The sequence below is a fragment of the Theobroma umbraticum genome, unplaced genomic scaffold (genome assembly GCF_002168275.2).
Source record: "Theobroma umbraticum cultivar Fairchild unplaced genomic scaffold, ASM216827v3 scaffold_204.0, whole genome shotgun sequence".
NCBI classification, from domain to species: Eukaryota; Viridiplantae; Streptophyta; class Magnoliopsida; order Malvales; family Malvaceae; genus Theobroma; species Theobroma umbraticum.
Window position 1 is genome coordinate 3,281,127 of NW_018397267.1, and position 25,868 is coordinate 3,306,994.

The 25,868-nt window shown below is 32.9% G+C and overlaps 2 protein-coding genes across 5 annotated transcripts; one reads left to right on the forward strand and one right to left on the reverse strand.

Moving 5' to 3' along the window:
* The first annotated feature begins 794 nt into the window (after positions 1 to 794).
* Positions 795 to 10,290, forward strand: LOC110423936 (putative LRR receptor-like serine/threonine-protein kinase At1g07650). 4 transcript variants are annotated; one of them, XM_021438371.1, is made up of 24 exons: positions 795 to 955; positions 1,173 to 1,350; positions 2,900 to 2,971; positions 3,079 to 3,147; positions 3,240 to 3,311; positions 3,416 to 3,487; positions 3,620 to 3,691; positions 3,796 to 3,867; positions 3,945 to 4,016; positions 4,154 to 4,228; positions 4,313 to 4,384; positions 4,701 to 4,769; positions 5,069 to 5,134; positions 5,576 to 5,641; positions 5,753 to 5,788; positions 5,900 to 5,940; positions 6,116 to 6,492; positions 6,562 to 6,760; positions 7,106 to 7,246; positions 7,906 to 8,024; positions 8,184 to 8,394; positions 8,474 to 8,711; positions 9,257 to 9,407; positions 9,630 to 10,290. In XM_021438371.1, the coding sequence occupies exons 1-24, from the start codon at positions 844 to 846 to the stop codon at positions 9,939 to 9,941; spliced, it is 2,964 nt and encodes a 987-aa protein (XP_021294046.1). In that variant the 5' UTR covers positions 795 to 843; the 3' UTR covers positions 9,942 to 10,290. The 4 variants fall into 4 exon arrangements, with proteins under 4 accessions (XP_021294046.1, XP_021294048.1, XP_089640969.1 ...); XM_021438373.1 differs by lacking the exon at positions 4,154 to 4,228; XM_089784843.1 differs by lacking the exons at positions 9,257 to 9,407; positions 9,630 to 10,290 and having other exon boundaries at positions 8,474 to 8,715.
* A 234-nt stretch (positions 10,291 to 10,524) lies between these two features.
* LOC110423940 (putative LRR receptor-like serine/threonine-protein kinase At1g53430) lies at positions 10,525 to 16,667 on the reverse strand. Its single transcript, XM_021438377.2, has 23 exons — positions 16,343 to 16,667; positions 16,146 to 16,217; positions 15,899 to 15,970; positions 15,741 to 15,812; positions 15,566 to 15,637; positions 15,371 to 15,442; positions 15,220 to 15,291; positions 15,051 to 15,122; positions 14,867 to 14,947; positions 14,697 to 14,768; positions 14,254 to 14,322; positions 14,004 to 14,072; positions 13,849 to 13,911; positions 13,720 to 13,755; positions 13,535 to 13,587; positions 12,860 to 13,239; positions 12,578 to 12,770; positions 12,328 to 12,471; positions 12,113 to 12,237; positions 11,804 to 12,014; positions 11,469 to 11,706; positions 11,213 to 11,363; positions 10,525 to 11,120 (listed from the first exon to the last, which is right to left on the reverse strand). The coding sequence occupies exons 2-23, from the start codon at positions 16,163 to 16,165 to the stop codon at positions 10,713 to 10,715; spliced, it is 2,745 nt and encodes a 914-aa protein (XP_021294052.1). The 5' UTR covers positions 16,166 to 16,217; positions 16,343 to 16,667; the 3' UTR covers positions 10,525 to 10,712.
* Between the last annotated feature and the right edge of the window lie 9,201 nt (positions 16,668 to 25,868).

The following is a 25,868-nucleotide window of genomic DNA, read 5'->3' on the forward strand; positions in this document are numbered from 1 at the left end:
CTGGGAAATTAAGCGCAAGGTAAGATCAGAGAGGGAAATTAAAGAAAAAAAATTCTGTCATTTCTTTATGCATTCATAATGTTGAATTATATACGTATGATAAAAGAACTACTAACAATAAAACATATTTTTTCTATATCTTATTCAGTAATTAATTATGTAAGTGTGAAAATGACAAAACATATGCTTTTCATTTGTCTCCCAGAAAATTAGTAAAATGGATCCATTCACACATATCTTATCCTTTTTTTCCTTTGCTCCTAGGAAGGAATTGTAAAGTGTCAAAATCATGCATTAACTCAGGATGGATAGACGTATGCATGGAACCAATCTAAATTTCCACTAGTGCCAAGACAAGCCCCGGCAAGATCTGAAGTAATGCAAGGGAATCTAGCATCATGGGCTTTCATTGTACAACGACAATAATTAATATGTCTATCTACCTTCTTCTTGGTTTTCTATTTTGTGGACCATGAGTATTATTAGTTAGAAAGGTATACAGAAAAGGAAAGACTAAAAGAAATGGAGGACAAAGTCTTAATTTCATTAAAATCATAATCTAAATCTAATATTGACATAAATAACACACTCTTTTATAACTAAATCCTAAAGTTAAACTATCCTAATACATGCAAAATATCAAATACAACACCTTTATTAAAAATAAACCTTAAGATATCTTAAAAAACATATTTTCCGCCAGTTGGGCAATAGTCTATTCTAAATTGCTGATGATTGTGGGGTATAAATAAATACCTGAAGTATTCAACTTGATCTCAATCATTCACCGTACATTGATATCTCTGCAAACAGGCTCAAGGAAGTGTGAAGCGGGTGGTGACGATGAAAAGAGTCCATGATATGTTAGGGGCCATGTTTAGATCAGGTATGCTTGTATTGATAATTATATTAATGGCGATGGAAGCACAAGCAGGAAAGCTTCCCAAGGATGAAGGCGAGTTGGCTTTTCTAACTAGTCTTTGTATAATTTTCCTTCACTTTCAAGTTCATTAATTTCTTCCCCTATTTTTTAACGATCTCCTGTCATCTGAATGCCACTGTTTTCCATTTTTTCTCCTCTACAAATACCTACTGCACCAAAGGAAAAAAAAAAAAAGTTTTCAAGCTATGTCTCTGGTATTGTTTTGATGATTGGTTTTTGATATCTGCAGTGGATGCTCTTCATGAAATTGCCAAAGAATTAGGGAAAAAAGACTGGGTTTTCTCGGTCGACCCTTGCAGTAATCAGTCAAGCTGGGAAACGCCAAAACTTCCGGACAGGCCATTGTACAATAATACAGTCATCTGTAATTGCTCCTTCCCTGGTGATGTCTGCCACGTCGTTATCTTGTATGTTCCATATACGCTAATATCATTACTACTCAGTGACATGTTACCATGGCATGCGTGCGTAGCTTTTTTACCTGTATTGAGTCTTGTTTTTCTTCTTCAATTCTTTTAATTGGGCTTTGATGAAAAACTTGACAAGTGACAAACCAACCTGTCCAAGACTTCTGCTGGCTACTGTGGGTTTGACTGGGACCATGGTTCATGGGGTCATGCCCCTGGTCCTGGTAAAGGCTAAAGGCTTCAAAGCCCTAAGCCCACGAGATCTATCAGTTTTAGTCTGTTTCGTTTGTGAGTTCTGGGCTCGTTCAATCGTCTTAGTGCCTTAAGTGGTAGCAATTCACATTAAGATATCTATAAGTTTCGGTTTCCGTTCGGCCTACTTACGTTTGCTCATTTAAATTCGCGATGCAATATTATTATTTAGATAATTCAAAATTGAAATTAAACAAAAAAGCTTTTTCATAATATATAATAATATCTCTATTTATGTTGGAATCTAAAATGTTTTAGGTTTGAGTCAAATCAAGCCTACATTTTTGGTAAATTGTTCTACTCATAAATTAAGAATGATCAGAAATGTACTCGTGGCTTGTACATATATATAATATTACATGTTATATTTAGTTGATTTTATTAAATATTTATAATAATTAAAAAATAGATTTATGAGACAAACAAAGCACTTTTTGTTTCATTTTTCTATTTTAACTTGCTTCTTTTCTATTTGCATCTAAGTGACATTTTAAATCTTTTTACATTCAAGTATCCTTTCAAACCTCTACGATTAGCAAATCTTTTATCTTATTTATATAAGTGTCCTCACTCGCTAAATTTCTAATTACTCTTGCTAGGTTAATACCATATATATATAATGAGTACTACTAAAATATGCTTTAATTTTAAGATATCCAAATTCATATATTATTTGAATTCAAATATTAATACTTGTAAGAAAACCAGAACTGGAAATGCAAAATAAATTTCAAATAAACTTACATATATATTATTAAAGATAATGAAAATTAATTCATAAAAATAAAATAAAATTAAAATTTTATTTAAAATAATAAATAAATTTTAATAAATATTTTATTAATTAAAAGTACTATATGAATAAAAAATCATATATAAAATTAATAATTATAATTAAATTCATGTAGTGAATATCCTATTATTATTATCTGAACTCGTGACAAATAGTAATTTTACTACTCAAATACCTGATTATAAAATATTTATTACTTCCATGAGAAGATTTAGATGTAACGTGGAGGATCAATTTAATCATTGCTATATTATTCTACCACCGAAGTTGAAGGGGCAAATTTCGAGAAGTTCACTAACACTAGGACGTAATGAAAGGCTGAGCATGAAATAATGGAGACTGCCATTCGAAGACGCTCTCAGCATGGACCTCCTTGAGTTAAATAACAATGGGACAGACAATGACTATAACTTTGATATGTAATTGCACTTATATCCATGTTTGGTAGGTTTATACTTACAGTAGTTGCTCAAACAACTTGTTTATTATGCTCTTGTGTTGCAGATTTCTTAAAGGACAGGATCTGCCTGGTGTACTTCCACCATCGTTAGCGAAGCTACCTTACCTTAGGTTCATGTAAGAAGGGCTCTCAACTATGGTGTTTTGATATTGGATATCAGAAAATTATATGATGCCCTTTATAATTTTCGTTTAATAGATAAATTTTTTTCTTTCCTTTGCAGTGATCTTACGCGGAACTACCTTAATGGTACAATACCACGCGAATGGGCTTCTCTAAAGTTAGAAAGCTTGTAAGCCACTTCTGCATTTCATGTTTAAGTTTCTCTAGTAATCGCGTAACACATTTATTGAGGTTTTGCTGTATACTCATCTTCTTGATCAGGTGTCTTAATGCCAACCGCTTATCGGGACGTATTCCAGACTACTTAGGGAACATTACCACACTCACATATTTGTATGTTCTAACTCTTTTATCTCTTTTTGTGTTCTCACTCCATTTTAATGCAATCAAGCTTTCATTTTGTTAACCTGCTCTAATAAACTGCTCTGCATGTTCAGGAACCTTGAAACCAACCTGTTTTCTGGACCTGTTCCTCCTGAACTTGGGAAATTATTTAACTTGGAGAGACTGTTGGTTTCTTTTTCTCTTTCTGCTAAGATATACCTGCATGTTTTATTATTATCTTGTAGATGTTATATAACACATTGAATAATCTAAGGCTATGTATAAACTGATTTGATCTTCTTTATTGGTGACTGCAGCATTCTTAGTGCTAACAATCTCACAGGACCGTTACCCAGGGCTCTCACCAGCTTGACCAAGTTAGCAGAACTGTAAGTTCTCGTAACCTTAGTCCTTATACATTGTTGTGGCAACAAAATTTTAGGTCTGATATCACTCAAACTCGTTTTCATGTTTGCTAACACCTAACATGCAGTAGGATTAGCAGCAACAACTTCACTGGAAGGATACCTGATATTTTTCAAAGTTGGAAACAACTCCAAAAGTTGTAAGTAGCTTGTTCCTCCTACCTCTTTCGGGAGGCTTCCATGCAAATTTTGGTAGTTAATTTGTTCTGTTTAACAGAGAGATCCAAGCCAGTGGTTTTCAGGGCCCCATTCCTCCTAGCATCTCTTCCTTAAATAACTTAATTGAACTGTAAGTCTGCCTTCGGAGGTCAGAATTCTTTGCTCCATGAATTCCATAAGTTCTTTTCGAAGATAAGAAACTCACTTACTGAGTTATGAACAAGCTTTTATTATCTTCACAATAAATTCTGATTTAATTTCAAGCAGAAGGATTAGTGACTTAAATGGAGGAGCACTTTCTCAGTTTCCATACTTAAGAAACATGAAAAGCTTAGAAAATTTGTGAGTTGTTTTTAAGTAATATAATCCTTGAAAACGGAAGAATGTACACTCTGCTGCAATTGTTCTTACATTTTTATGTTACAGGATGTTGAGGAGCTGTAGGATATCTGGACCAATACCTGATTATTTGTCAGAATTGCCACAACTAAGAATTATGTAAATCTTCTGTTCTTCAAGCCTAATTTTTGTTCTCTAATCAGATAGAAAAATGCTTTGATTGCAACTATCTGCCTCGTAGATTACAACTAGTTAACATCAATAATACTGTTTTCTTATACTCTATTAAAATTTTAATAGGACTTTCACAGTTCTGATTACCATTGATGAAACAAATAATCAGCTATTGATGTGTTTATGCTTCTGTTTTATTTTTATATGACTTTAAGCTTCACAATTGATACCATGAGTTCATTGTCTATTAAATTTATTACCGGATTCAATAACTGTTCCTTTCTTTTCTGATTTCTGGCAGTGATCTCAGTTTCAACAGATTTGGAGGAACTATTTCGAATTTAACCAGTATAGCAAAAATGGAATACTTGTAAGCATTTCATAATCTAAAGGGTCATCATCATGCATATGATTCACTGAGATTTTGTTCCTGCATTCCTTTTTGAAGTTGCATTGAAGAATTGTTTATGATGCTAAACATATGCTGTGATATCACCTTCGTAAAGTAGGCTAACCAATGGTGGCATTTTACCTTCTATAGGCGGATACATTATGTTCTAATATTACAAAATTCTAAACCTTAAAATTTATCTGTTTCTTTTCAATGATCTTTCAATGTGCTAGCAGTGAATGTTTAACTGTAATGTGATTATTCTGTTAACAAAATAGGTATCTAACAAACAACTCCCTGAATGGACCTATTCCAGGCTGGATCAAGATCACAGATGGTAAAAGGTGATTCATTGTTTTGATTCTATCTTTTATGATGATGCCCAGATATATATGCCTTGATAACTTCATATGGCAGAAAATTTTGCATTGCTACATTCTAATATATATGAAAAGATATGCATGTGTACTCGTATGCATAAAAGGGTAGGCATGCCATTCTGCTCTGGGCAACAGATATATTTTCTTAGTCTTCATGTCTAAAAAGCTTCACTTTGAATTTACATACAGTGAGGACTTGATCTACTTCCAAATGTACATAAAGTTTTGAAACTGTGTTTGAAACCTTGAAGTAACATCCTTTGAAATGATAAGTCAGCTACATACAAGAATTATAGTGTTAAGTCTTTCTGTCAATATCTCATAGACGCACTTATTATTCTGTAAAAATAATGTAAGATGCATTTCGTTATTATGACATAAAAGAAATATATGTTTATTTTGCAGTCCGATAGATCTTTCGTACAATAACTTCTCCATGGACCCTGAACAATCCGCTTGTCGGGAAACATTGTAAGAACAATTGTTTTCTTAATTCTTCCTTCAATTTTCAACTATGTCTATCCTTATTTCCTTTTAACTTATATCAAAATTTTAAGAAGTAACTGTTTGTTGTTCTATCAGAAACTTGTTCAAAAGCTCTTTTGGAGGAAAGAATTTGTATGCTCCTACTTACCAAGCTTCAAGTCCTGGCTTTGGGTTTTTTGTTTAACAAAAGTTCCATCCTACTTCACCTAAATTGATTTCTTTTATTATTCTACAATGATACAGACAACTCAGTGGGTGTCGGGACCCCAATCCGTGTACAAAAGGTGATTTTCTCTTCTCTGATCAAAATACTTCATATGCTTAATTATCCTTCCAAGCCTACTTTGATACTTTCCGGCATTTTGTGTTCTGGGGGTGCTCAGCATACCCAGCTGATCACATATCTTTTGTTAATTTGTATATATCTAAGAACCACTAGCATTCAATGTTTCTACGCAGATCGATATTCTTTGGCTATAAATTGTGGTGGGGGAAAAACTACTATAGGAAACATTGATTATGAAGAGGATTATGACCAAGGGGGTGCAGCAAAATATGTTCCCGGGACAAACAATTGGGAAGTTAGTAGCACAGGACAGTTCTGGGATGCGAAGCCTAGTTCAGATGACTATATAGCACATAACAAATCCGTGCTCAGGATGAAAGACTCTGCCTTGTACACAGCAGCACGCGTGTCTCCCCTTTCGCTCACTTATTATGTTCGCTGCTTAGGAAATGGAAACTATACTGCAAAACTTCATTTTGCAGAAATAGTATTCAGAGACAATAGTTCTTTCTACAGTCTTGGAAGGCGGTTATTTGATGTTTATATCCAGGTATTCAGTCGTCTCTACATGCTCTTCCATATGCTGCAACAGTGATTTGATTGAATTAGTTTGTTTCAGGGAAAACGCAGGTTGAAGGATTTTGACATTGAAAGTGCAGCAAAAGGGGTTGACAAGGAATACATTCATGAATTTAAGGAAGTTACTGTGAGCAATAAGACTTTGGAGATCCAATTTTATTGGACCAGTAAAGGGACAACAGCTGTCCCAAAGAGAGCAACATATGGCCCTCTAATATCAGCTATCTCAGTGAAATCGGGTAACTTGCACACCCTTGAAGAAGGCCGTCATTTTCTTCATATGTTGACATCTCTCACTGAGCTTGATATTTTACTGTTTGTGATAGACGTAAAAACTGATGCATGCCCACTTCTCTGAGTACGAATGCATAACTAGTCATTTCATAAAATTGAATCTTGAAGTAAGGTTAAGACAATAAGACTAGATTCTTCACATAGTGCTTTCCATAACAGAAAATTTGAGTTTTCTGTTCACAATGTGAGAACTTATTTTACTAATTTGAAGTGTTGGATTGCTTTAATTATGTATGCCTCCTTGAACTAGCATACAACTTGAATGTGACTGGTTTGTTGCTCTTGTGTAGAGTTTAAACCTCCGAATGATAGACAAAAGAAGATTTTCATTGTGGTTGGAGCTGTAGGTTTGGTTTTACTCCTAGTTCTCATGATTTTGGGTGCTATTTGGTGGAAAGGCTGCTTGTGGGACAGAATATCAAGGGAAGAAGGTGATGTATATCAACCTTGTAAAGTTTATTTTTGGGAAATCAACGGTGTCATTACTGCACTCTTTTATATACTTTCTATGAAAATTTGCAACTGGAAGTAAACAAAGAGGTATAGCTGTGAAGTTATAGAGAGATGAACCTTTCAGATTCTTTTTTTTATTTTTCAGGTATTATGAAACTATACAAGGATTAGAAATGATTTGTTGCAGTCATGATCAATAATGTTCTTGATTACTTATCGTAGAAATTTAGATCATCAGTCCTGTTACCAACATTGTTAAATTAAAATGAAGCTCAAAGTGAACATAAGGTTGCTCAAGTTAATACCATAAAATTGCATGAGGAGGGTGTGGACAGTAGTTTTTTATGTATAATGTATCTTGTACTGTGTGAAGATAGCAAAATAGGACAAACTCCGAATTTGAAGTGACAGATTTAAAGCTTTCATTGCTTCATGAAAGAATAATAATATCTTAGTCAGAATCTTGTAACAAGATCTGTTTTCTGCATAGTCATAACGAGAATCAGTATCTGCAGCTGTTGTGTCTGGTTCTTTCTTCCAGATGTCATCTTCCTGAAGGGCACTAAAACACTAATCCAAATAGCAATGTTATGTCTGTTAGATACAGCTCAGCATATTAACCTTGTTCCTTGAACAGAACTTAGAGGATTAGATCTGAAAACTGGTATATTTACCTTAAGACAAATCAAAGCGGCCACGAACAACTTTGATGCAGCAAACAAACTTGGGGAAGGTGGTTTTGGATCTGTCTACAAGGTGACATACATATAACTCTACTATCATCTTTATTTTTGAACACTCCACCTACTCTTTTCTCCCTCTCCTTTCTTTGTTATCCAGGAGTAATATAAACAAAACTCTCATGATGAGATAAAAATTTAAAAAGTCACTTTTTGTTTCAATGTTTCAATGCAGGGCATATTATTGGATGGTACCACAATTGCGGTTAAGCAGCTGTCTTCAAGATCAAGGCAAGGAAATCGTGAATTTGTGAATGAAATAGGCATGATTTCTGGTCTACAACACCCAAATGTTGTTAGACTATATGGATGTTGTGCTGAGGGAAATCAATTATTGCTGGTATATGAGTACATGGAAAACAATAGTCTTGCACACGCTTTGTTTGGTAAGCTTAAAGTCTGTTCTTCACCATTTGACCTATCCCCATTTGAGAAAGAAAGGAATTAATCACTTCTCAATGACAGGTACGGGGGAAGTGCAACTGATGCTGGATTGGCCAAAAAGGCTGAGGATTTGTATTGGTATTGCAAAAGGTCTGGCTTTCCTGCATGATGAATCTGCACTGAAAATTGTTCACAGGGACATCAAAACTGCTAATGTATTACTTGATAAGGATATAAATCCTAAGATCTCTGACTTTGGGCTAGCCAGGCTCGATGAAGAGGAAAACACCCACATCAGCACCAGAGTTGCTGGAACTATGTGAGTTTCCTTCTTTCTCAATTGTTTCAGTAATTGCAAGATAAATTTCCATCCTTCTGCAATATGAGCATTGAACTGAAAACTTTCAGTTCAGATATCGAGATATTCATTTCTTCTTTTTCTTCTTCTTCTTATGATATATGACATGAGCATATTGAAAAAATATTGGTTTTAATGTTATCCCAGAAGTTGAGTTGCTAGATAACAAGATGAGTGCAGCACCTAAATTCTGAATATACAGAAGTTTAAGATCAGAAAGTAGAGTTAAAGGAATATTCTCTGCTCCTTTATTTGGTAGCAGTAGCTAGTATTCTTAAGATGTACATCAGTACATGGTTGCACCATTTTTTATCAACATATATAGTGATCTCTTTGAAAGGATTACATTTTGAGAATTATACTGCAGTATGCCATTTCCAGAATTGGACTCTGTTCCTGTGCCTGTGTCCTTTGTTTTCAAACAGTATCTCTAATCATGTTAATTTTTAGTCATATCATAAACACGTGCAAAGCTAGCTCATAGAATGGTCGAATTATTTCTGCAGAGGATACATGGCACCAGAATATGCATTATGGGGCTATTTGACCAATAAGGCAGATGTTTACAGTTTTGGGGTAGTTGCACTGGAAATTGTTGCTGGCAAGAACAACATGAAATTTCGGCCAAATGAAAATTATGTATGCCTTCTGGACTGGGTAAGAACAATCTTCATTATCTTCCTTGCAACTAAAAGAAGAATATGTGAAGTGTAGACCAGCTGACTTGCTTTGTCACTTGTCCCTCTATTGTGTGTCACATTGAGCAGAATGTTCTAATGGCTCTCATTCTAGTTTCAAACTGGACATCTTTGCTCATCATTGAGATGAAGCTGAATCCATGCATCTCATCTTTTTCTCCTTTTGTATGTTCATTTTCAGGCTCTTGTGTTACAACAAAAAGGAAATCTTATGGAGCTAGTTGATACAAAATTGGGTTCACAGTTTAACAAAGAAGAAGCAATGAGAATCATAAAGGTAGCTCTGTTATGTACTAATCCATCACCGGCTCTGAGGCCTACAATGTCTACAGTAGTGAGCATGATTGAAGGTCACACTGCTGTTCATGAAGTAAGCGGGGAACCAAGCTTTCATGGTGATGATATGAGGTTTAAGTCCTTTCGAGATTATGATCAAGTTATACTCCAGAGTAGCGAAACTCACTCCATTCCTTTATTAGATTCCATAGTATGAAATCATCTTCTACATCTGCCTATGATCTATAGAAGAACAATTTTAAATTTCAGTCCATCGTGTTGTTGCAAGCAGGTTTTGTAATACATTCAAGTACAATAAACAGAACTGTATCGGAGAATGCTAGTCCATAAATGGAAAGAAGTTATTGGAATGATGTTGTGGTTATTGTATGTTTTCTCTAAAAAAAAACTTGATTTGGTTTAGGTAAGGGCATGTATTAGTTATGAATACTTCTGGTGGTTGACGGTGTTCTTTCAAGCGTGTAAGCATTATATCACTGGATCTATCTGGTCTTAGTGATTGTGTGCACTTTTCTGATCCTATGTGATCAGTTTTTATCAGTAAAATAGATGATTGAGCAAAAATAAATAAATTGAAAGGGTTGTTTCCAAAAACCCAAAATCCCAGCCCTACAGTATGGTAGTAACTTTAAGCAGTTTAGTTTTTTTATTGAGGGTCAGAATCAGTTCCAGTCGATTTAAAGAACACAGGAAGCACAAGGAAGTTATCAGCATGATAGCTAAACGAAAATTCATTACCCTGGGAACGATTATGACATACATGAGGCTACAGAGCTCGTCAAGTTATAATCACTCCTAGCAGACTAGTTTTTTCAAATACAAAACTTTAATTATTAGGTTATGCTACATATTGGAAACAGTTCACTAAGGTAGTACAAAACAAGCAAGAAAAAAAACGAATACGAATATATAACAGATGCAAGTATGTCGGACTTGAAATGTAATATGCAAGTTACTTCGCACCAATTCAGACGTTATTAAGTGGTGATCTTCCAGTCTCATCAGTGACCTCTGGGGTGTAATCAGCAGAGATATGCACTTCTTCCTCCTTAATGCTAAATTCGTAACTTGCAGGGTTAGATGGCTCTTCCCTGGACATGCTCCTGGAATAGTTGGAAAATGAACGGCTAGCCATGGCCTTGGCCCGTGCGAAACCATCAGCTGAATAGGGGGCATGGGATGGAGTATAATTAAGCCGACTTTTTCCCTTCAAAACTTTGACCACCTCAGACATACTAGGCCTAAGTGTAGGTGATGGGTTAGTGCAAAGCATTGCTAATTCTAGAATCATTTTTGCTTCTTTTGCTGCGTACTCAGATCCCAGAATTGGATCAACCAGAGCTAAAAGGTCCCCCTTCTCTTGCAGGACATAAGCCTGCAGAGTTAAACACCAAGGTCGTTCGTTCAGTTTCAAGACAAACGGGAATGTAGTACTTCAAGGTGAAGAAAGTTATGTACAGCACTTACCAAATCTAGAAGGTAAACACTCTCATCATTTGGCCTGTAACTGGCACTATTCTGCCCACTGACAATTTCAAGCAAGACTACTCCAAAGCTGTAAACATCTGCTTTACTGGTCAGATGACCTCGCATGGCATACTCAGGAGCCATGTATCCCCTATAAGAATAAAAAAAAAAATTGTAAAAAGTTATGGTCAATCAGTTCTGAAATTCATTTTTCTGAAGGCATAACAGTTGAATAAAATGGTTTTCTATTCATTACGTGGTTCCCGCTATCTTTGTAATGACATGTGTCTTCTCCCCTTCATGAAGCTTGGCAAATCCGAAATCAGATATTTTTGCAGTAAAATCCTTATCAAGAAGGATGTTGGTTGTCTTGATATCTCTGTGAATAATTTTTAGTTTGGATTCTTCATGGAGAAATGCCAATCCTTTAGCTATCCCACGGCAAATTTTAGACCTGATTGTCCAGTTAAGTTGTACTCTGAGTTCTTCAGGACCTGTTTGGTGACATGGTATGCTATTAGTATGTTGAAAACTTCATATGAAATTGTATCAATTTGTTCAAATAATTGTTAGGAATAGGAGCAGGCTTACCAAATAGTGCATGTGCAAGGGAATTATTTTCCATGTACTCATAGACTAGAAGCAGTTGGTTTTCATCTATGCAGCACCCCAGTAGTTTTACTAGATTTGGGTGTTGCAAAGCAGAGATAACACCCACTTCATTGACAAATTCACGACTGCCTTGCTTTGATTTTGCAGAAAGCTGTTTTACAGCTATTGCTGTCCCATTGGGAAGCACCCCCTGTATTTGTGCCAAAATCAGAGCTTTCTCAAAAAAATTATGTTGACAGCTTGATAGTTTATGCTTATCATAAGGCAGCAAGAAAAAGGGGACTATACCTTGAAAACAGCTCCGAAGCCTCCTTCACCTATCTTGTTTGCATTGTTAAAATTTTGTGTGGCAACTTTTAGTTGCCGATAAGTGAAAAGTCCTCCACCAGGCAATGAGATGAGTTCTTTTTGTGCTGTTGACAGTGTTGCAAACAAATAAGAACCACATCAGTAACATAATTTAGTAGCCAAACCCCACTTATTTATAAATCATATAGTCTTACCTTCAATTTTTGATTCCTTGCCACGAAGGTAACCCATTTTCCAGAGGAAAGCAAAAATCAGAATCAAGAACAAAACAATGGATCCTGAAATCCCAGCAATACTTAAAGGAGAAAGTTTTATGGAAGGCTTTACTGGTTTAAGAACTGCATTCAAAAACATGAAGTTGATAATTGTTAAAAATTAATGAGGACAAAGGAAAAGAAAAGCAGACTAGCTAGCATGAAGAGGTGTGCTGGGAGGGGAGTATACCAGGCTCTACTGAAATAGCTGAAACAAGAGGACCATAAAGCTCAAAGGGACCACGTTTTGAGCCTTTTCCTGCCCAATATAAGTGAATTTCAAGACTGTTTTCCTTGACTTCAGCTTGAAACGTCTGAGAAATATTCTCATTTAGACCTCCAGCAACATCTTTAATATTGAAATCAGTTAAGACCTTCGTACCCTGCAGTCCCAGTCAGCCATGATAAAAACAACTAATGCAGCTAGCAGGAAAAGAGTTCTTTTTTGATTAATTTATGATAAGAAAGTCACCTGAATTAAGACATCAAAAAGGCGATTTCCCCTGCTTTTATGTTCAGCTTCCTCTTTAATTGTGATTTCAGCAAAATCAAGTTTTACTGTATACAAGCCATTTTTCATGCAGAATCCAAAATACTTCAAAGATATTGGAGCAACACGAGCTGTCTGGTATAATGATGCCTCATTGTTTTGAAATGGACACTTATCAATCGAGTGTGCGTAACTCATGGACCTGCTTTGCGCAGGGTCATAAATTCCCATGCTACTGTACCCCCATTTCTTGTCATCGCTGATATAGAATGTCGAAGCTCCTTCTGGTTGCGCATCTCGTTCAAACGTGTGTCTGCCTGCTGTTACCTTATCACCTCCACAATTGATATACAACCGATCATCTGCAACCAAATTTTTGTTACGGTTAACACACCATAATACACCTTGCGTTTCAAACACTGTGAAACTCATGTCAATGGCAGTGGCCTACTGGTACCTTCCTCTTGAAGGAAGTAAAATATATGCAAAAGGTAAGGTTTGAACTTTCTAATTCATTCTCAAAGTAAAGGTTTCAATATTCTTACAGGCTTAAGCTCTGATGGATTCATATTGACATTAAAACAGCTATGAAATGGAATACTAGTAATTCTAACATAGCAAAAAAATTACCAATTTGAAAACAGATAGGCTACTCACTTTCCGGTTGGTCTTCATCACAGAAGAAATTATTCTTTTGCCATGTACTATCGCTTTAAAATAGAAAAACTGGGTTAGAACTAGAATACACAGCTAAGATATGTACAATTGCTTGTGCAGGAAATGTAGAAAGCCAAACAAGTCGATAACACAAGGGAGAAAGAAGCAATGAAGGTAGAGCTTACAACTCAGGTGAGGAAGAGCAGCATGCAAATGAATTCCTGAAAATTTCATGCATGGGAGAAAAAGTATTAATTACTAGAGAAGCTAGAAAGTAAAGGGTATTTCATTTGTTTTTTTTCAATTTGCCTTACGTATTCCTGGATTTGTAGTTTACTACAGATGATGAATATGTAAAATTGTTCTCGGAGAAATCCCTGTACAACATCACACTTAAAATAATTAAAGACAGAATGGTTGCTAAAAATAGAATTACGCAAGGTTTAAGTAAAAGTGAAATTGGACTCACAGATTTGCTTCTGTTAAGTTTGCAAACCATTTAGGAATTGAACCTGTCAGTTTGTTTGCTCGAAGAAATCTGATAAAAGGGTAAAAGAACATCAACCACACAAATAATATAATTGCCTCTAGAGGAGAAAACACTGAATCATTACATAAAAGCAAATTGTTATTCTTTAAACTCATTAAAGTAAGTTTCATATCAAAACAAACAGAGTATTAATATGTTGTTAATACAAATCTAAAACAAGTTTTCTTACATATTTGTCAAGTTCCCATACTCGGAGAAATATGGGACTTCACCACTCAGTTTGTTGTAGCTCAAGTCCCTACATTAAAATATTAAAATAAACAGGAAACAAGAGAGAAAAGAATCAGAAAAATCAGAGAATGTAATACTTGCTTATTGCTGATATGTATTGCAATGAACCCTGTTCTCATGTAACACTATTACTGCAAGTGCCGAAAAAAAGGTGAGAGCAATTAACGGTTGAATTTCATTTCTGTATGGGAAAGGGGATGTCTCTGTCACACTCGTTTATAATATTTCCATATCTACTTCAATTAGCAGAGTCTCCTAATCATATGATTGTTGCAGGACTCCTCTTTGCCTGTTAAGATTTCTTTATGTATAAAGCAATGTGAAAATTGTTGATTACTTCCCGGACTTAGTAAATAGCATGTTGTAGAGTAATAGCCTTACAGATGGTTCAGGGCTTGGAGCTCTCCAATATATGATGGGATTGAAGCATTGATTGAACAGTTTCTCAGGACCCTAAAGAAAGGCTAAGGATCAGTATTGAGATTAAGTTGACATGAAAAAACTTTTGTCCTGATAAAAGATTAAACAAATATTTCAGAAATAACACTAACAAAGTTTCAAGTTGTCTCATTCTTGAAATATTTGGAAATGGGAAAACTTCTCCATTTCTTCCATACAAGTCAGCAATGCGCCTGGAAAGTCAACACCAAACAGGTTATCAGAGGTTAGAAACAATGATATGATTAGTTCAATTCGAATTCTTAAAATCAATCCAGCTGCAGTAAGAGGCATTACATCTCCATGATATTCTCCAGGGAGGAGAATGTACCAGGTAAAGGCCCTTCAAAATGGTTCCCTTGAAGTATCCTGTTCAGACCAAAATGTTCTAGGTAAATATAATCTGATCAAAGTTCAGAACATTCATTTCTCATAGAATATGTAATAATTTAACAGAGGTGCTTACAGGACTTGCAACTGCTTCCAGTATCCAATATATGGCGGTATCTGGCCAATGAATTCATTCCCCCTAACGTTGCTGTAGATGGAAAAACCAATAATCAAAGATGTTGTTTGAAGCGAGATAAACAACATGAAAGAGGAAAACTTTTCCTTACAAGTGCCTTAAGCTTGTAAGATTTGCAAAACTTTGAGGCAACTGTCCTTGAAGTTTGTTGTTTGCCACCACCCTGCAGTTATATATAGCGCAAGTCAACAAATAGTCATGCCAGTAAAGTAGTCAAATTCAACAGAAATCAGTTTCAATCCAAACCTGGGGATAAAGAAAAGAAGGAAAAAAGGAAAAACCTTACATGCGATAGACATTCTGCAAGTTTCCAAGAGATTTCGGAAGCGGCCCTTTTAACTGGTTATCAGATAACCGCCTGAACTAGCAAGTTAAAAACAAGATAGCGCAATCGTAAGTGTACATAAGACCAAGAAGCAGAAAAATGGGAGCTCAGTGACAGTGATGGCAAAGGCTCTTACAGGAACTCAAGGCTTGAAATGTTTCCTAAAGTCTCAGGAATAGTTCCAGTTAGTAGGTTCTCTGCAAAGTCCCTGCAAACAAACAGCAAATGAGTGCATTAAAAATGGGATTTGCAGAATTAGGATAGATCGATTTTAGGGTAGGATATATGGCTTACAAAGTTTTAATAGATGCTGAGGAGCCCAGTTTTGGTGGTATTGATTCCTTTAGCCAGTTTTTTGCTAGAATACTTCAACAAAAATACCATGAAAGAGAAAAGATCAGTAAAGAAAATGTCAAAAGTTTCAATTAATTTCCATTTGGATTACAAATGGCCAACTTCTTAAAAAAAATCACAACGCAATTTATAAAGGCAAAGTTGAGGAATCATATGGTAAATATTTGTGGGAGAATTCTGGACTCACATGGTACGTAGTGATTCCATTTCCCCAAAGAAGTCTGGTATACGCCCATCCAGATCATTTGAAGAAAGATCACTGTCATAAAGGATTGTGAACTTCGGAGTTTATATCACAAACAAACCTAAAACAGAACTCAATATAACGAGCTATACTAGTAGCTACCAGACGGTTAATGGGATGTTAATGCGAAAGCAACTCACAGGTTTTCAAGTTTAGTCAGATTTCTTAACGAGTCAGGAATGTTTCCATGGATCCTGTTTGAACTCAAGTCGCTGAAAACGCAGCAGAAAACAAAATGATGAAGAAGAAACTGAAGTCAAATCATTAAATTTCCATTTCACTTTTCTGCTACTGCTACCGATATAGAGCAGACCCTTTTCTCTAACATTGTCAAGCATGTCTCTTCTCATTATTTACCCAAATGAAGTTATCTCGACACTGGCATGCCTATGACTATATATAGATCAGATTTGGTCAAACAACATGCTAGAATCCTTCGGTTTGAGACAAAACAACACCAGTGATTTTCTTGTTGGATCAAACATATCAATAGTTTTGATGTTGATCAGATAATTGTCTTTATGCTTATCTTGGCAGAGCAAGAAAATCTTTTTAGGTTGTCTTGAAAGACAACACCAAAAGTTTGTGCTTGGAAACAAAAAAAAAAATTTTGACTTTTGTGTTTTGTGCAGCATTCAAGACAGACAGCAAAGGTAGAAAGTCATGGGAACTAATTTGGAGAATACGCATTAAATATCAGTTGTTTGTACTTGGTAGTCATTGGAATCAATGAAGGTCATAATGTTATGTCGTTTTAAAAATTCAATAATAGTATACGAAATAAGATATAATCTTTTAAAAAGATTTATGAATTATTTATAAAAAATTAATTATATTTTTTTTATTATATAATTCGGGGAAAAAAAAACTTACAGCGATGTCAGGTAGGTCAAATTTCCTATAGCCGGAGGAATTTCACCCTTTAGATGCGTGTTAGAAAAATCACTGCCAATGAAAAACAAGTAATAAATTACTTCCATAATTAACCAAAGACCAGGCATAGACCTGGCAAAAAACCCATTATATCATTTTTTTTCTATATTAATATTGGAAGAAGAAACATTCATGATATAACATGGGTGGACCCAGGTTAGAAGGAGTGGTCTTAAAATATTTTAATTTTTATATAATTTATCTATCATTCAGAGTAGTTAATATATTAATGAATTTATTATTTTGTTATAATTTCACTAAGAGTGGGATCATAGATTTTAAGTAAAAGTAATTTATCAAAAAGTAATCTATTTTAATATTTAAATACTATACGAAAAGATAAAAAAAATTTCTATAATTTTAGATTTTATTAAAAAATAAAAACCTAAACTACTTCTTTTTTAAAAATTCAAGTCCTTTTCTTTCTTGTTTTTTGACTGTGCTTTTCACTCATTCAAAACAACTCATCTAGACTTTAATTGTAAGTAATTTTTAATTCAAATTAAGTTGTTAAACACTTCATGTCTAAATATTTTTTAGATTAGTTTGATAATTTTGATTCATAATTATAATATAACTAATAAAGTAGTATTATATGTCAAATAATATTTTAAAATTGTGAGTTTTTTTTGATTATTTTGTAGATATATTATTTGATTATTTGATTTTTATATTTCACTTTATATGGTTTGTTGATGCTTATATTTAGTTTTGATCAGTGAATAGAAAATTATCATATTGTTAGTTGCTGAACCTTAATTATAATTTGTTATGTAAAATCATATTTTATTTAATTTTAATATTTTAATGTATACTAATAAATAGTAATTTTTAACAAGTTTTATAATTTTAGACAAATAAGCCATAGAAAGATTTTTTTTTTTTAAAAAAAGAAATTATCTCATAAGACTCAAAATCCAAACAATAACAACAACAACAAAATTCTATTAATGATGATATTCAACGATATTTTTTAAGTAACATCATGTTGAATTTAATTTAAGTACTTTTTGAATAGACCCTAATCGAGAAAAATATTTTTTTAAATATCACGATATTACTAAAAAAAAAAGACTTTTTGAATTCGACCTTGTATTAAGAATATAAATTTTTTTAATAAAATGAAGAGGTTTCCTTACATTTTTGTGACTCGACAAGGGGTAAGATTGCAATCGCAGATGACCTTCCTAGAGGAATCACAATTGCTACTTGAGAATTCTGTCTCATCGCTTTCCCAAGTCAACCTCAGAGCATGAGCAATACTATTGATAGCGTTCACTAGCATATATATATGGCCAACAATAACCATGTTAGTCCATAGAGTAGAATAAGCTTATGCGATGATATTATTGTAAAGTTGAGATCTCATAATTAACAGCTACTCTAAACCGAAATGTTTTGCCAAAAGTAGGAAAATAGTTAGTAGAAGCATACTATATAAGTTTTTCATAAACTCTAGGTTGAGATCTTAGTGCGCATGAATGAATTAATATTCAAATGCTACTAATTACTACTAAAAGATTCTTACACTTGATGAGGTAATCGTAAGGACCCAGCATGCTAATTGGACTTAATGAATTTGACTATGGCAATTTGATTTAGATATTAAAACTAAATAATTAAAGCATATAGCATATAGATATATGTGGAATATGAAGATATTGTGCTTTGTGAAGTAAATTAATTAAATTATAGAATTTCAACGCGAAATGAGACTAAGAGAGTGGTATGATTGAAGAATAGTTAAGAATTCTAGAATTATTTACTATCAAGATTTAAATTAAATTCATAATAACATAATGGTAACTTTATTACCACCTAACATAAGGATGAGAGAGAGAGTCATTAGAATTCAAGATTTAGATAAAAATTCCTAGAACCTAATCATAATGCCTAACCATTTAAATTAAATTCATAGTAACTTCATAAAAGAACTTGAGTACAAATCTTGTACCTCTTTACTTAACTATACGTAAAAATTAAAACAAGAAAACAAAAAAGAAAAGCTCATGCACTAATTTATTGTAACTCTTTCAATATCAATGTCTATATATCATCATATTGTTCTAACCTAGTACATATTAGGAGCTACTACACTAAGATAAGGCTACAACATGGAAATCCCACGCATAAAAAAGAAACGTCTTGTCAACTTATAGAACCTAGATATGGCTTTAACAGAATTACCATCAACCGGGTCTAGATCAACTGTATTTTGATTGCTAGCTTGGTGCATGTGTTGAGCTTCATGGCCTACTGCCAGAAGCAGAATCAAAGCAACAGAAATTAACAGCTTTCCTCTACACATTTTTAACTAGACTCTGTATCTCTCTCTCTTTCTCACCCTGGTTTCCATGGCGTTGCATGAACTAGCTATATATATACTAATTCCAATAGCAAGAGCCCCCTTCTACAGGGAACAAGAGATTCCAACTTGTCTATATTTCAAGATTAAAATAACTAGCACCGACGACTCATCAAGAAATCCTTAAAATGGAAAACACATTGCCCATCTAAAGCCAATAAATGGGTCAACTTGATCAACACTAAAATCCCATAAATATTATTTGCACTAGCTAAGCTCAAGCCATTGCTTCGACTTTGTGACACGCTAGCATAATATCCTCCCACCATCTCATTCTTATGCCACACATTTGATTCCTTCAAAATTACTTTGAACCTCTAATCTTATTCCTGATTAAATGTTGAATTTTAAATAAATTGCAAATAATGAAAAAGTAAAGGTTATAAGTTAATTAGTTTGGTAGTCACTAGTCATATCATCCCTTTTCCCAATTGGCAAGTCTTAAAATCTTAAATCTCCTTCATCTCCCCAACATTCTATAGGTATTAGACTCTAGAGTCAATCACACCGCGTAAAAGAGATTGAAGTTTAGTATAAATAAAGCAAATGATTTATATAATAACAAGGGAAAAATGAACTTTTGTGGACTGTGCCACGTGCATTTTCAATGTCAATCTTCTATGTATTAGTGGCAAAGGATATTTGGTACACGTAAGCCAACATGAGACACATGATGTTAGAGAAACTAGTAAAGGTTGAAGAATGTATAGGAAAGGAAATGATGAAGAAATTGATGATTCCGAGTGTGGCTAAAATTGTTGACCAGTTAGATTTCCTAGAATATAAAGCGCTTCTTTGAGGTCAACTTGTAATCGATGCTCCATTTCACCGTTATGCTTTGGAGCAATCATGTTAGACATAATGAGAAGTTGTCACTTAAGTTTGCAGTGGTTGGAGGCTTTGGGGCTAGGTGGAACTTGGTGGATGTATTGGGAAATGATAGTGCGCATGCAGGGAGTGAAACACTTGGGAAGACCACAGGCCTTTCTGGGTCAAGTGATCATCCCGATTAACCCAATTCTTACAAATGCAAGAAAAACTTTAAGAATTTAATTACACAATTTCATGGAGTTGAATAAATTACATACATTACTAATAGTTATATATTTTTAATTATTGTTAAAGGAGAAAAAATGTAGTAAAAATTTCAAAATTTTTATTACAGAAAACTATATGCTACATTAAATAAATATAATCAAAAGTTCAAATTTATTATAGTGAATTTTTAAAAATAAGAAAAGTGTCTTTTATTATATAACAAAAAAATATGATAAACAAATTACAAATTATTTACTGAAATCAAATGGATTTCACGTGTAGCAAGACATTTTCCGATTGACGTTGCATATGTGGAAAATTGAGGTTGAATGACAACAAAAGATGGCTCTTTTCGTGTAATGGATTGATGTTTGTGACGTCTACTAGTAAAATAGGCAATCAACTACCAAAGCATATAGCAAAAGGAGGTAATTGTACTTGTGCATCATGCAGAAATGCCAAACTTCATATAAAATAATTATAATATGACAGATAGTGCTGGCTTTCATGCTACACGTGTATAGATGAAGTGATATTAAAAAAGTATAAGAATTAAACCACACTAGAAGATTACTTACACGTTTGTAAAATTTTATAGATAATTGATTTTAAAAATTTATATATAAGTTTAAAATTCGTAGAAGATAGACGTAATTATATATTAAACTTAAGCTGTTTCTATTACTTTAAGTTATTTCAGTATTTGTATGCTGTGTGTAATGTTTGTTTATAATCACTTGAGAAGTTAATTAACAAAAAAATCAAGTTTCAAAATAAAAAATTTAACTCTATTAATTCAATTTACATGAATTTCACGATATTGAAGACAACAAAAAGAATTTTTTTTAAAGCTTGTTTAAAGTAATATTTTTTTGTTGTTTCCACTTTCCTTTTACTATTTGTTTTGTGGTTGTTTTTAAAATAAGATGAAGTAAAATAAGTGAAAGAAAGAAGGGGAGGAAAGGCATAAAAACATGAGATTTTGATTAGAGGAAGTGGTGGTTGTTTTTAAAAGGAAATCTTGGGAATTGAGTGATAAGAAAAATGTAAAATAAAATACCATTTCATTAAAATTGAAAAAAAAATCCTAATTATGTGTGAGGAGTGACCGTGAGGTATAGATAATAGTGATAGATACGTTATTTAGAAGTACAACAAAAAAAAAAATTAGCCGACAAAATAACAAAGAAAGGGAAAAAATTTTAGAATTTGAGCTCAAGAGAAATGAAGTTAAACCAATTAATGGTTTTGCTAGGAAGCTTAGCAGTATTTCAACAATAGTTATTTAATTTAATTAAAGATGGCAAGAATATATATCTTAAATTTTATATAAATGATTTTTAAAAAAAATTAAAATTGAGAGGTGACAGTCCATTCCATCACCCCTTTCCCTCCACTTCTGAGTATAGTTATTAGTATTATTATTTACCTCATGTCTTTTATGTATAGATCACGTTTCTCAAAATAATTTGTTGTGTGGTTCAACCGAATTAGTTCAACTTTGGTCATCAATCTTAGAAGTCCAATGACATCTGACAGAAACATTATTAAGGGTAGTTGTCAATACAATAGCAATAGGTAAAATGAATCACAAATATATTGGAGAAATTCTAGTATTTAATAGGCATAAAAGGTTTCTTAACTAAACTTATAATGACATTAAAACATATACAAAAACATAAAACTACTAAAATAAACCAATTTATCCAAGTAGAATTACACAAAATAAATCAAGAATTTGTTGAAAATTAAACTTCATATCCTCAACAAAAAGAAGATAGTTCACGTGAACAAACCATAATGCCCCTATCATATTGTAAAATGTTAAGAAGTCCATAAAAATCATTACCTCCTTAAAAGACAAAAATGCCCATGTAACACTCTGGGAAAAAAATAATATTTGTTACGTAAATGATAAAGTTAAAGGCAAAACAATCAAGAAATGTGCTCCCACTTACTTCATACTAAACGCAATCTAAAGTTAAAAACATTTTTTGTAAAATACCAAAAATGACCCAACAAAAAATAAGCAAAGTGAACATTAATAGACAAAATAAACCTTAGCATCTTTCCAAATACCTAAGACCTCATTTGTAAAAAAATCAAACACCCTCAACAAATAATAGAATACCACACATGTCTTGGAGGACAATTCAACCCAAATCAAGCTAAACAATTAGGCTATACAAGTGTTAACCAATTAACCTATTTAGGGACAACTTTTAATATATGTAGATTCTAATACCTCAATTAGCTATCATCTAAGGGTGAGATAAATATAATTTTACTATTGGGAGGCATTTAGTACGTGGAGACTGAGTCACTTTATAAGGATTTTAATTGAATGTATTGTGCTTGTAGTGTTTGGTTGACCAATATGACATGGGAAAGTCCTCCCACTGTAAAGTGATTACAAAGAGTAGAGGGAATATCAATTCGTCTTCTCATGGATGCAAAGTTACTTTCCCTTTGCAAACGAAAGTTACAACTTTTATTATTTCCAAATTATCCTACCCATTCCATGACCCTTTATTCTTTTTCTTTCTTTTTCTTCCTCTGGTCAGCTATTCTTTCTTCTTCTCCTTCTTCTTCCTCCCCTGGTTACCTGTAAGAACCCTAGCCGCTCACCTTCACATTTATGTTAAAATTAGAGACCGAGATCTGAATCTAATTTGTTAAGTGCTTTTGAGGGTTCTATCTATATTTGCCTTGGTTGCTTGGATTTTTGGATCCTGGATTTTAGGAGTCTTGGAGTGAAGAGATGAAGTCTTCACTCTTCACGGTGAGGAAAGGACTAAGCCGGAGAAAGAAGGTGACAGGTGGAGTGAATATAAAACAAAATTATTAAAAGAATGGAAGTTGACCTTTGAAAAAAAAAAAGATAGAATAAAAATAAGAATAGATTTAGGTTTAATTTAAATATAAAAATGATGCCTTAGGTTAATTTAGTCTATTCTTATTTTTTAGTTTTTATTTAATTATTTTAAATAGAAATTTACTTGTATTATTTATGTATATTGATAAATAATATTACTATTAATATTATTAAAATATTAGCTATTTATTTTTAAAAAATAAAAGAGAAATCATTAGCCAAAAAAGCTCAAGACAAAAAAATTAAAAACTCTTTGAATGATATTTTTTATTATTCATGTGATAATTCTAGGTATTATTACAAAATTATTATTTTTAATATTTATAGGTATTATTATTAAAATAAATATTTAGTAATTTTACATTTAAAATAAATAATTAGTATTCAAATATTATATTATTTTTTATGTTATTATTTATTATTTTAAGAGATAAAGTTTGAAAAGTTAAATATTTACATTAAAAAATATAAGTTTATTCAATTTTATATTTTCAAATATAAGAGTAATTTTGTAAATTTATATTACAATGTAAATACTTTCAAACAAAACCTTACAATATAATCTTATCAGCAATCACATTCCTTATCATCATCATTTTTCTATGTTATAGCAAACGCTACCAAGGTGTTTTTTCAATAATCACATTCACAATTGTATACTTAATAAATATATTCTCTGTAATCACATTTTTAATATAAAATAGCAAATGCCACCTTGATGCAATCAAGCACCTTGGTCATTGTTTAAGCATGAGCGGCCCAATAACTTCAAACCTATAAAGTTAAATATTCAAATAAGGCATTTTCTATTGAAATTAAGAAAATGAGGCCTTTTTTTTTATTGAAATTAAGGAAGAAAGAGAAAATGAGAAGAGAAATTAATAAGTGGATATTTTAAATTGAAAAAAAATTGATTTTATATATAGGAAAAAAATAGTGGTTGGAGACCATTATCATACTTGATTAGGAATTGGAGAAATAGTTAAGAATCAATAGCATTGTGAGAATTGGAAAGTAATAAAAAATTAAGATTTCTTAGGTACATAATTAGAGAGATGAGAGAATATGTTATTTTATTAATTATTTTGATTTTTACATATTTTTAATGGTAAATGAAATAAATAGTTGAGAATCAATAGGGATATGGAAGTGAGGAAAAATAAATATTTATTAAGTATGAGAGAATATGTAGATATTTTATTAATTATTTTAAATTTTGCATATTTTTAATATAATTATTTATATTATTATTATAAAATTATGAGATTTATGAAATTTGGGTTTTGGTGGCCTTACCCTACCGTCGGCCCTGCCCGGGTTTGGGTTTAACTCCTTCTGAATAATTTAAACAGATTTCTTTGTATTTTAGATGATAATTGGTTTCATCCTAAGACTGATCAACGGAAATGAGGAAATTACATTTCTTGGTGCTTTGTAATTGCCGTCATTTGCTTGGAGTCAATGATAAGTTTATATTTGGTTAAGAAGATGATGAAAAGATAAGGAAAGTTGGATGAGCCTTTTTCTTTTCTTTCTTTTTTTTCCATCAACGTGCTTTATTCATCCATTGTCAAACCAATAATACGAAGGTAATGATGTTTTATCTTGAAAAGAGAAATTAATCTCTTTAACAAGATATATAATATCTATTAACACTTCTTATTTTATATTCAAATAGTTATATTACCTTGGATTAACTCTTCTTATGGCGTTGGGAAAACTAAAGAGTTGAAACAAACGATTTTGGCTTCTTTTATAAGTTGGCAAAAACAATTGAATCAAGGGGGAATTGCTAATGTGTATATAGTTCAATGGGAAAAGAAGATGGGGATGGTGTGGAAATTACTTAATTTTGAGTGGGAGACAAAGCTGATAGGGAGCATGAGCGTCTGCTGGTAAACCAGATGGGTGAGCAGTTACGAATTATAATTAGTCAATGGTGGGAGACATGAAGTTGCTTACCAGACTATCAGATGGCCTGAACTAGAAATTCAGCTTCTCCTTCAGACCTGAAAATCATTTTTATGAAATTAGAAAGGTTCTAATGTAAATTAGAATAAAATGTTGAACAACAAGAGAATTGTGGTCATTGTTATATAGAAATAAACGGAAAAAAGAATAGAACTAAACTAATTAGATATGGAATATTGGTATCTTAGATTTCAAATCACTAGGAATTAAAGATGATTAGATTTAATACCACACCCAAAAATGAAAATTCATTAGGCATCCGAATATCAGATGGGACAAGAAATATAGAAGCAGCATATCCATCAAAATCAAGCCCTGCATATACAAATAATGTACAACAGGTGAAATTGAGATCATTCAACTTGAACGATGATATCCCAAACATATGAATTTCAATGCCAAAGAGAAAGTTACTTGTTCCTTTTTTGATAAACCTGGTGAGTACGTACTTCATTGTTTTGGATGTATATAAGAAACGGGGGAG

Coding starts and splice junctions, on each gene's coding strand:
- LOC110423940 (XM_021438377.2), bottom strand. CDS start 16,165: ATGGAATCACTACGTACCAT. Junction 13,756..13,848: donor AACTACAAATCCAGGAATAC/GTAAGGCAAATT, acceptor TGAAATTTTCAG/GAATTCATTTGCATGCTGCT. Junction 11,364..11,468: donor ACAAAGATAGCGGGAACCAC/GTAATGAATAGA, acceptor TTATTCTTATAG/GGGATACATGGCTCCTGAGT.
- LOC110423936 (XM_021438371.1), top strand. CDS start 844: ATGAAAAGAGTCCATGATATGTTAGGGGCCATGTTTAGATCAGGTATG. Junction 3,148..3,239: donor TCTCTAAAGTTAGAAAGCTT/GTAAGCCACTTC, acceptor CTTCTTGATCAG/GTGTCTTAATGCCAACCGCT. Junction 5,789..5,899: donor TCTTTTGGAGGAAAGAATTT/GTATGCTCCTAC, acceptor ACAATGATACAG/ACAACTCAGTGGGTGTCGGG.